We start from the raw sequence: 10,967 nt of genomic DNA, 5'->3' as shown, positions 1-10,967 counted from the left end.
ACTTTGTATCCATCTGGAGCAGAAAGTAAATTAACATAAATTCCATTAGTAATGTTGATATTATACTTATTTGGGGGGTTATGTCTTTAAATTCATAGGAATCAGGAATCAGTCTGTCAGCCTGCATTTGATGGAATGAGATTGAGTAAGGAACTGGTGACCAAGGAGTAAGAAGATAGGTGTCAATGGACATAACGAGCATGATGGAACTTTGAGCAGGTATTTGATGAATTGACTTAGAAAGTAAGAAACTCAACAAATTGATCAGTACAAGGCAGATAGGTAGGTTGGTTACAATATAGCTAGAGGCTCCTAGAAGACAAGTAGGTTGGATGGCAGAAACTGGGTACAAAGCCCAAGGTAGGGAAGTCTCGGACTCCATAAATCAGGGCTCTGAAGCCATGGGATCCACAGTCCAGTAAGCAGAAGCTCTGGATCCAGAGCTCAGGGACCTAAACCCCAGAGACCCAGGGTCCTGATGAGCTCACAGCAGGTCTCCTGGCTGTAGAGAGAGGAGCTCAGCTGGCAGCAGCTGGGAGAGCAGAGGTCAGTGCTGTAGACCAGGTTGCTGGGGAAGGAGGAGCCACAGGAGTGAGAGAGTCAATTCCTAGGCAGGTTGATACGACCTCCGGGGTCCCTGAGGAGGAGAGAGGGGTCTGGGGCTTTCAAAGAAAAGAGAGGAGTCTGGAATTCTCAAGAAGGAGGAAAGGACAAACTTTTTTTTTTTTTCCTCTACATTCCTTAGTCTTAGTCACATAAAACATTTTTTTTTTTTTTTTCTTTAAGCCCAGAACTGATGATTACACAACAAACAACTCAGTTTAAATTCTGTGCTAGGGATTCAGTTCAGTTCAATTCAGTTCAGTCACTCAGTCATGTCCGTCTCTTTGTGACCCCATGAATCACAGCACACCAGGCCTCCCTGTCCATCACCAACTCCCGGAGTCCACCCAAACCCATGTCCATCGAGTCAGTGATGCCATCCAAGCATCTCATCCTCTGTCGTCCCTTTCTCCTCCTACCTTCAATCTTTCCCAGCATCAGGATCTTTTCAAATGAGTCAACTCTTTGCTTCAGGTAGCCAAAGTATTGGAGTTTCATCTTCACCATCAGTCCTTGCAATGAATCTTCAGGACTGATTTCCTTTAGGATGGACTGGTTGGATCTCCCTGCAGTCCAAGGGACTCTCAAGAGTCTTCTCCAACACCACAGTCAAAAGCATCAATACTTCGGCGCTCAGCTTTCTTTATAGTCCAGTTCTCAAATCCGTACATGACTACTGGAAAAACCATAGCCTTTGTTGGCAAAGTAATGTCTCTGCTTTTTAATATGCTGTCTAGGTTGGTCATAACTTTTCTTCCAAGGAGTAAACATCTCAATTTCATGGCTGCAGTCACCATCTGCAGTGATTTTGGAGTCCCAAAAAATAAAGTCTGTCACTGTTTCCACTGTTTCCCCATCTATTTGCCATGAAGTGATGGGACCAGATGCCATGATCTTAGAATTCTAACCTAATTTTTCACTCTCCTCTTTCACTTACTAGGGATTATATAACAACAATGTATCCTGCTTGAGGACAGTTTCTCCTTCCTGAAAACCTTCTGACTAATCCTGATACCTTAGAATGTAAATTATGGGAGTGGGTCTGGTAAAATTTCTACAGCCTTGAGACATTCTTTAGATTTATTGCAATAGCTAATTTAAAAAGTATATAACTCCCTTGCTAACACTAGCGAGGGGGGCATTCTCCACCCCCTTCTGATGTCTGTGTCAGAAGCTTTCGCCATCCCTTTTCATACTTTAATAAAACTCTGCTACACAAAAGCTCTTTAGTAATCAAGCCTGGCCCCTGGTCCCGAAGCTAAATCATCTTTGGAGATCAAGAATCCGACACCGTTCACTATAAGCTATCAGGAGGAGCCTAGGTAGCACTGGTAGACTCCAAGGGAGTTTGAGAAATTTGCAGAGCAGCAGTTAAAAGACATCGTGCTGGGAGATGTGAGTTCAACAGAATTACACTGAAAATATTCTGAGGTCTAAGGTCATCTTGTGTACTAGGTAATTATATGCTTCTTGTCAGCTGGCATGGCACAGGACTAGTGCAATCCTCTCCCATTTGCACCCCTCTTCTGCATGTGTGTAATTCATTAATATGTGCGTTGTTCTGTAATTACATGGAAATTACTAGCTTCCTATCTATTGTATTTATGGATGCCATGATTTCAGTTCAGTTCAATTCAGTCACTCAGTCGTGTCTAACTCTTTGCGACCCCATGGACCGCAGCACACCAGGCCTCCCTGTCCATTACCAACTCCCGGAGTTTACTCAAACTCATGTCCATTCAGTCAGTGATGCCATCCAACCATCTCATCCTCTGTCATCGCCTTCTCCTCCCGCCCTCAATCTTTCCCAGCATCAGGGTCTTTTCAAATGAGTCAGCTCTTTGCATCAGGTGGCCAAAGTATTGGAGTTTCAGCTTCAAAATCAGTCCTTCCAATGAATATCCAGGACTGATCTCCTTTAGGATGGACTGGTTGGATCTCCTTGCAGTCCAAGGGACTCTCCAGAGTCTTCTCCAACACCACAGTTCAAAAGCATCAATTCTTCAGTGCTCAGATTTCTTTATAATCCATACATGACTACTGGAAAATGATGACTACTGCCATGATTTATTATATCACAAAGCTAATGACTATTCCTGTACAGAAATTCTAGGACAATTTGTCAGTTATCTTCATTCTATTAAGGCCAGGAAAGCACCCCCCATCCCCGCTTTTTTTTTTTGTTCCCTGCCTGTGACACCATGTACATCTATTCCTGCTTTGCTCTGCAATTTTTTTGTCACTTCTCTAGGGTGTCAAGTGGTCAGTGGCACAGCTTTGCTTCTTATAAGGATGTTTCTAATGATTGATTCTCCTTGTCACTACTGATTCACATGCTTCAAATTTATTTTCCGTCTACCACATATTATTATACAGTGCTGCTCACATCCAACAGAGGGAAGAAAAATGGCACATAATGAGAAGTGGCTAGAAACAGAAATGAAGCAGGAAAATATTTAAAGACGAAGTGACTTCAGAAGAATGAACTGGGATGGAGTCACAGGAGAAATTGATATCGGGCATGTGGAGAGGGAGTGGGGATAATGACGGCTGTGTGAAACTGGGAAGAGGGATGAAGAGAGGAAATTCAGGTGTCTCTTCTACTTACCTTGAGACTATGGATCTAAATGCCATTGAGAAAAATAAATACAGTAGAAAAATATAGAAAGCAAATGTAGTTTATGTACAGTAGGCCTCTTAAACATGAACTTTCACGTTGCAAACTTTAAAAGATGCAAACACGCATTCCATCAGTGTCAGGCATGAGTGAAATTACAGCTTTCCCTCCATCTCCTATTGCTGATGTTCCTTAAGGTCTCCCATCTCCCACCTCCTCTGTCTCCTCTAGTAACTGTTGCCTATTCACTCGATGCCAGTCCCTGTATGCCAGCTGTTGTACTGTACCACTGTACTTTTCAATGTACTGTACCGTAAGGTTAAAATATTTTATTTATTTTTTGTGTTTGTTTTTTATGTATTATTTGTGTGCAAAGTATTATAAACTTATTACAGTACAAATAGCCAACTGTGTTCCTTGGGTACGTAGGCTAGCTTTCCTGGACTTACGAACACATTCTTGGAACTGAACTTGTTCATCTGTAGGAGACTTACTGTATTTTCATATACTCTTATTAACATCATAAAAATTTAAAAAGAATCTGAGATCCGCATCCTAGAACAACTCAGGCTTTTCTCTCCTCAAACTTGTTTTTTTGTGCACTTTTAAAGTCAATTCCTTTTCTATAATTTCTTGCAAAAATACCTTTTTCTTTTGTCACTCTTGTTCTCCATTTAATTTTTTCCTTTGAATAACACAATAGCTGAGTCCTAATTTACAGTGAGTTAATTTTCTCAGATAAATTTGCATTGAAATAAACACAGAAGTTCTCTAGACGGAAGGAAATAAGTTTAAAAAGAAACATTAAACTTCAAGAAAGAATAGAGAGAATATTTGCTAGTTGGATTCTCTAGGAAGCAGGCATTGAGACAGGAATAGGAGAGCAAAAGTTTGTAAAAGTGTAGCACTTGTGATAGAAAAAAAAGCCATTTGACCACCTTGTTTAGTCATTGACAAAGGGCTGCCATGAGAAAAACCTGACCGTGGCTTGAAATCTGAGACAGAACGGAAAGAAGCCAGCAGAGAGAGGCTGTCTGGTAACCTCACTTGTCATAGCCAGATAGCTATTCCTTTTTAGAAGAGATATGATGTGAGTTTCATTGCATATCTGTCCCTGTCACGGTCCACCTTTGCACCTTGAGAGTCAACTTATCGGGAGAGAGATTCTCCGTGGCTCTGGTCTGCCTGCCTTCCGAGGGAAATGCACAAGAGTGACTCAGCCTGATGAAACAAACTCTGTCTCCGTATTTGATCCTAGAGCTGCCGTGCGTATTCGTAATCACCCTCCTTCAGAACCCATTGTAAATTTGCCTTGCCCTCAAGTTACCACCTCTATTGGTCTAAGTGGATTTCTGGGTGGTATCGTCCCTGCCTTTATTCCCAAGAGGTATGAGAAGGCAATGCTAACCCACTCCAGTATTCTTGCCTGGAGAATTCCATGGACAGAGGAGCCTGGACGGCTACTCACTGCCCATGGGTTTGCAAAGAGTTACATACACTTGGCATGAACTCTGATAGCCGTACCCTTTTCTTGCCAGAGTTACTGTATAGGACAAATTACATCCACAATTGGACAGGAAATTTCAAGGGCCATCCAATAGGTCCACTGAGCTCCACACATATTCCCTCCTACCCTCACTGTGCAGCAGTAACCCTGCATGCTCTGTGGCTTCACGTGTGTCTGATTCTTTGTGACCCTATGGACTGTAGCCCTCCAGGCTTCTCTGTCCATGGAGATTCTCTAGTCAAGAATACTGGAGTGGATTGCCATTTCCTCCTCCAGGGCATCATCCCCACAGTAACCCTACCACTTTCGATTAATCAGGATTATCTACTCTTAGATTAGATATTAACTCTTTTTTTTTTTTTTGTGCTTGCCTGAAACAAGCAACCCAAAGTGCTCAGCCAGCAACCATATTTGTAGTTTAATGAAACTCTTGATTGATGTGTCCTTTAGTAAGTTTGTCTTTGGAACAGTGCTTCTATCTTTGGAAATTCCAGTTGCAGAAATAGGACACAAAACACTTTAATGGGTCATTGAGAATGATAATAACTGGATGTTTGGAACCCAGTGTTTGAGGGCATTGCTTGCATGCTCCAAGCAAACTTCAGTTTTTGCTGGCAGTGGAACTATTTAAGGCAGAGAGCTTCAGGGTCCGGTGGTTTTTAATATATATTAATGGACCTCAGTTCTTGCTGTCTGTACTATGAAGTGGATTGGACACTGAATTGTGAGGAATTCCATGCTGGGGGATCAAATTTTTCATCAGCTCCTGAATAATGGTGCTGCTGAGATAAGCATGAAAAAACAGTGGCTTACTCTGAATAGGTAGGCACGTGTTTGAGGATGAACCACTGGTCCTTTCACGACAGAAGGGGGCCAGGTTTAATTGCAACCTAGTGACCAGTTGGTTTCCTTGAGGAATAGTGCCATACGGGGAGTTTAGCCTTAGCCTCTATTGCTGACAGATTGGACCTTTGCTGTGGCATTGATTGTATCAGATGTGTAAGTGCGAGTTTATTCTGCTGGACCCATCTACAGTCTCTTGTGGTCACTTATTCACATGCTCATCTTGCCAGTATTGTTAGGACTTCTGGCAAAGGCAAGCTGGCATCAACTGACAGTCATTTTTTTCAACTTGATTTTTCAGTTCCTCTTCCATGATGGATGCGTTCTGGTAGGCATTGAAAAGAAATAACAAAGATCTTCACACTTTGGACCCACTTGTGTATATCCATCCACAAGTCCGTATACCAGATTTTACTGTCTTATTGTTCCAATATTCTCCCTTCCAGCCCTCTAACTAGCTGGCCAGGTCAGTTACCACTGTCTAGGAATCTAGATTTATTATCAACTGGGGCCACTTTTCTCTTTTACACAAGTGGATAACCGGATCTAGATCTACAATTCTACCACAGAGAAAATGTTTTTTTCTCATCACGGTCTTTAAGGTATCTATGCAATGGGTCAATCCATCTGCAAGCCTCACTGGGATTATTCCCTTCCTCCTTCGGCTGGTCATTTGGGGCACCCAATGTGACCACGCATGTGATCTGAGAAAGGAGTGGTGGTAAACACTGGTTATAGCGGGTGGTCTGGGCCTGCTTTCTTGTTTTGCTAGTGCTCATTTCTGAATAAGCTACTTTTTGTTTAAAAGACTTTTTGATGTGGACCATTTTTAAAGACTTCATTGAATTTGTTACAGTATTGCTTCTGTTCAATGTTTTGGTATTTTGGCCACAAGGCATGTGAGATCTTAGTTCCACTACCACAGTTTCAGTTTGCACTCCCTGCATTGGAAGGTGAACTTTTAACCACTGGACCACCAGGGAAATCCAAAGCTATTTCCATCTTATCATGGATTGCTACCAAGTCCACCAACTTGATGATTTGGAATTTTCATCAGAACGCAGCTCATGATGGACAGTTACGACTCATGATCACTTGGTCCATGGTCAAGCTTTGTACCTCTACCATGCTCAAGTATTAAAGGATTTGATTTTCCAAAGATATGTCAATTTTGCACTACAGATGATAAAATCCACAATTTTATTTGCCTATGTTGTGATTTTTCCATTGAAGTTGCCATGAACGTCATGTTGCAGGTTTACTTTATTTCTTTCAGTACCACAGATGCCACCAATGCCATGTGGTTTGCCAAACTGACCCAACCAATGGGTTTGCTTGCATCTGAAACTCAACTTAGAGAATCCTGCTCCTGGCCTAAAGGAAGCTGTGCATATAGGCCAGAGAGGTATTTACTTGGGGAGCCTGATTGCTCCAGAACCCAAAAAATTCTACCAGAAACTCTGCTATTCTATTTGTAGTATGGGATTTAAAGATTTAACTGTTTATTATATATTTTATATTTTTATATTGTGTTATATATTAATAGGAATATATTTATATAAAATGAGGAAATATAGTAACATACTACTTTACATAATATTTGGCAAAAGCTTTATTTTTTAAAGTATTTGAGAATGTTTAAACAGGTATAGAAAATAGAATGAAAATGACTAAGCAGAAAGCTACTTCAACAGTATAAATAAGACGATATGAATCCTAAGACTAATGTGATCCAAAATTCAAGATGTCCAAAACAATGACATGAAACAGACCTTTAAATATCCGTAGCCTGATTTTCCATTACTAATTCATACAAAGTGTAACTTGATTTTCAATAATTCCCTAAACACAAGTACGTTTGTACCTCTCTGCTTTGTTCATTTTATTTCATCTTCTCAAACTTCTCCTTATTCCTCCCAAATTGCTTGTGTCTTTACTTCTTAAGTTAGTCATTTATCATAAAATCTTGAATCTTGGTTTCATTGTAAGACTGGGACCTACAGTGAATCCTTGATCTGCTTTGAGTCTTCATTTCCTTATGTGTAAGATTACTAGTTCATAAAATGTGTTTCTCGTGATCCTTATAGTGATCTGAAAAACAATGAAAGGGAAAATTTATTGAACATTTCTCTTTATCTCTGTGTAAAGATAACTGTCTTTTTGTTATTAGCTTTAGACAGTATCAACATGTTATGTATTTTAACATCATGTTGTTTTCTGAAGCATTTAACCTATAAAATACCAGAATGGCAACATAAAGTCAAGAAGTGTGTAAATATATGATAAGATATGAATGAAGCAATAATTTCTAAAATGAAAGGCTTGTGTTTTTCCAGCCATGTTTAGTTGGATTTTGGATACAAGAAGATGAGACTCTACATCTCACGAATCTTATTAATTCTTACCAAAGGTAATTGACTTCCTCCTTGCACCTGTGAAGAAATCAATTACATATAACAGTTTCAGTGAGATGAAAGAATAAGGTTTTTTTGCCACCCAACACAGATTGAATCAAAGAAAGCTCTTTAAGCTAATGTAAAAAACTTCCCATATAATCTGAAAATTTCCCCCACTTGGTTGCATTTTCCAAGTTCCTTGTTTCCTCCTTCAGTCAATGAACATCAATGCCCCACATCTTTTGAAGAAAATGTGTTTTGTGCCACTCCTGAGATTTTATGCACATGAAGTCTATATATGCAATATAAGGATTCCAGAAAGCAGAAGTTTTGAAGGAAAACATTTAAAGCCCACGATGTGCATGCTCAGTCACTTCAGTCATGTCCGACTCTTTGTGACCCCATGGGCTCTAGCCCTCCAGGCTTCTCTGTCCATGGGCTTCTCCAGGCAAGAATACTAGAGTGGGTTGCCATGCCCTCCTTCAGGTGATCCTCCAACCCAGGGATCGAACTCGCATCTCCTGCATTGTAGGCAGATTCTTTTGCCACTGAGCCACAGGGTAAGCCCCAAAGCTCACAATAACTTAGTTCAAATCTATCAAGATTGGGTTTCCAAAGTTGACTTTCAAAGGTATAGTAAACTTGAACCTAAATATCCTTCTATAAAAAAGCAAAAGGAAAAAAAGCAAAACTTAACTAGTTAAAACTAACAATAAAATTAGCAGCATATTTAGAAGCCAGATTGAATGAGTTTATTACATTTATTTAGGCTTTTATGTATTTTGTGAATATATGAACAAGAATTCCATTAACTCATTAACATTAATTCGTTTAACATAAATTTCATTAATTGATCTAGTAATACATTGCATTCATTTTACTAACTCCATTAATGCATTCAGTAAATCAATCAATAAAATTAATCATTAAGTATTCATGGCAGACCCTTTTTGGTCAATATTTTATGACTGGAAAAAATGTGATGAGCTGTTAATCTTCCTGAACATCATGAAGATGATAGAAGCTCTGTTTAGAGATTGGACACATTGCTCAAAACATCTGAACTCTTCACAAGCTAATCAATAGAAGACAGATCCACAAATTGGCCTGTAACAAGAAGAGTGGCAACTCCTGGAGGCAAAGAAGATTGGCCGGCAGAATCCAGATGAAGGGAAACCACAGATTCCATAATCCAGGCGTCTGAAGCCACGGGATCCACAGCCCAGTGAGTGGCAGCTTCTGGATCCAGAGCTCAAGGAGCTGCAGCTGCTGGACCTGAAGCCCAGAGACCCAGGGAAAGTTGTCCGGCAGGGACTGAAGAACATGGAGGTCCTTGGGCGATAGCAGGACGTCTGGCAGGGACTGGACACCACAGTCTGGGTTCTGATGGGCTCACAGAAGGTGTCCTGGCTGTAGAGAGAGGAGCCCAGCTGGCAGGTGCTGGGAGAGTAGAGGTCAGTGCTGTAGACCAGGTTGCTGGGAAAGGAAGAGCCACAGGAGGAGCCTGAGTAGCACAGGTGGTCCCCAAGGGAGCTGGAGGAGAAGTTTCTAGAACAGCAGTTGTAGGACATCTTCACAGATGATGTAAGTTCAGGTGAGTGACTAGGAGAAGATTCTGAGGTTTAATGTCACCTCCCAGACTGGGATGTTTTTATACTCTCAGCCATGGGTGTGGCATTCTACACAGTCGCCTTTCTCATGCTTGTAATCTTTCATCTCCAAATGTGTAATTCAGTATTTTCTGTAATTGCCGATGAAAAATTCCCTTCATCTCATATTCATGGGTGAATTCACCACGTTGTTAAAGGACTAAGCTGATGACGTGTTCCTAAGTCAGAAATTCCGTGACTACCTGCCTTTAATGCCATCATGACCAGGAAATCCCTACTCTTCTCAATGGTTTGAGATTCTTTGTGCACTTAATTGTATATCAGCTGGGGATGCTTAGCTCTAAGGGCAGGAATTAAAACGAAGTGAATATTAATAGTCTTTCTTTGTCAGTGGTATAAAGACACTCTATTTGCCATCAATAAGCTTCTTTCTCTAAATTTATTTCATTGCCTAAAATTACTTTTATATACTTTGGTTCTCAATTCTTTGGAAAGGGAAAATTTAAAAGTTCAATATCATTATAGTTTGTGGGTTTTCATGTATACAGATTGTCCCTCTTGTCTTCTGTATTTAAAATTTTCTAGAGATCTTTCTCTTCTAGAACAACTCCAATCAAGCAATACTTTCTGAATATTTTTACTTCCAGATTCTTTCATACAATTTTCTTTTTCACTGTAAAACATACTTTTTATTGACTCTATTTCTTTAAGATTATTTTTCTACTGTAAAATAACCAAATAGGTTCTTTTTACAGTTTTCCATATCAGGTAAACCCAAAATGAAAAAGTTAAAAAGACAATAATCGCAAAAGGAAATTTGGAATTGCATGCAGGAGCACAAAAGAGGATTAAATATGAGTGAATTGTGTGTAAATACACTTTGTGCACAATTCTAACAAAATTCTTAATCTATAAGTGGGAGTAAACAGTAATAAATTCAAGAATGATCTTTAAAATCTAAGATACTGCTTAAAATTAAAAGTTTGGAAAAAATAACAAAAGAATAAAATTATGGCATTAAACCATTTTATTATGCCCCAAAAGCATGAAAGAAGACATAAAGAAATTTAAAGATGGACCAAATAGCAACAAAATAGTAAATACATAGGTAGAAATCTGACTGCATATATAATCAAATATCATGTGACAAAATAGTCCATATATAAAACTGAACTGAAAACGAAATTTATTTTCTACATAAACTAGATTTTCTTAACTATAAGGAAACAGAAAAGGGAAAAGTAAAAGATATATCCAGGAAAAGAAACAAACAAACAAAAACAATACTAGGGCCACTTTTTTAGTCTCAAAGTTTGCTATAAGATTTTTTTTTAAATATATTAAGCAAGACATTTCTTGACAGTCATCCCGTCAGACTTCCAGGATGATAC

The 10,967-nt window shown here is 39.5% G+C and overlaps 1 protein-coding gene across 1 annotated transcript; it reads right to left on the bottom strand.

Moving 5' to 3' along the window:
* Nucleotides 1–9,045: 9,045 nt before the first annotated feature.
* KRTAP13-1 (keratin associated protein 13-1) lies at nt 9,046–9,579 on the bottom strand. The gene has a single exon (XM_081573902.1). It carries the CDS (start codon nt 9,535–9,537, stop codon nt 9,046–9,048), a length of 492 nt encoding a protein of 163 aa, XP_081430028.1. The 5' UTR covers nt 9,538–9,579.
* Between the last annotated feature and the right edge of the window lie 1,388 nt (nt 9,580–10,967).

Source organism: Giraffa tippelskirchi, chromosome 2, assembly GCF_054371585.1.
Source record: "Giraffa tippelskirchi isolate mGirTip1 chromosome 2, T2T-mGirTip1v1.2.pri, whole genome shotgun sequence".
NCBI classification, from domain to species: domain Eukaryota; kingdom Metazoa; phylum Chordata; class Mammalia; order Artiodactyla; family Giraffidae; genus Giraffa; species Giraffa tippelskirchi.
The sequence above is the reverse complement of the archived record's forward strand: the minus strand, read 5'-3'. Positions and strand labels throughout refer to the sequence as shown.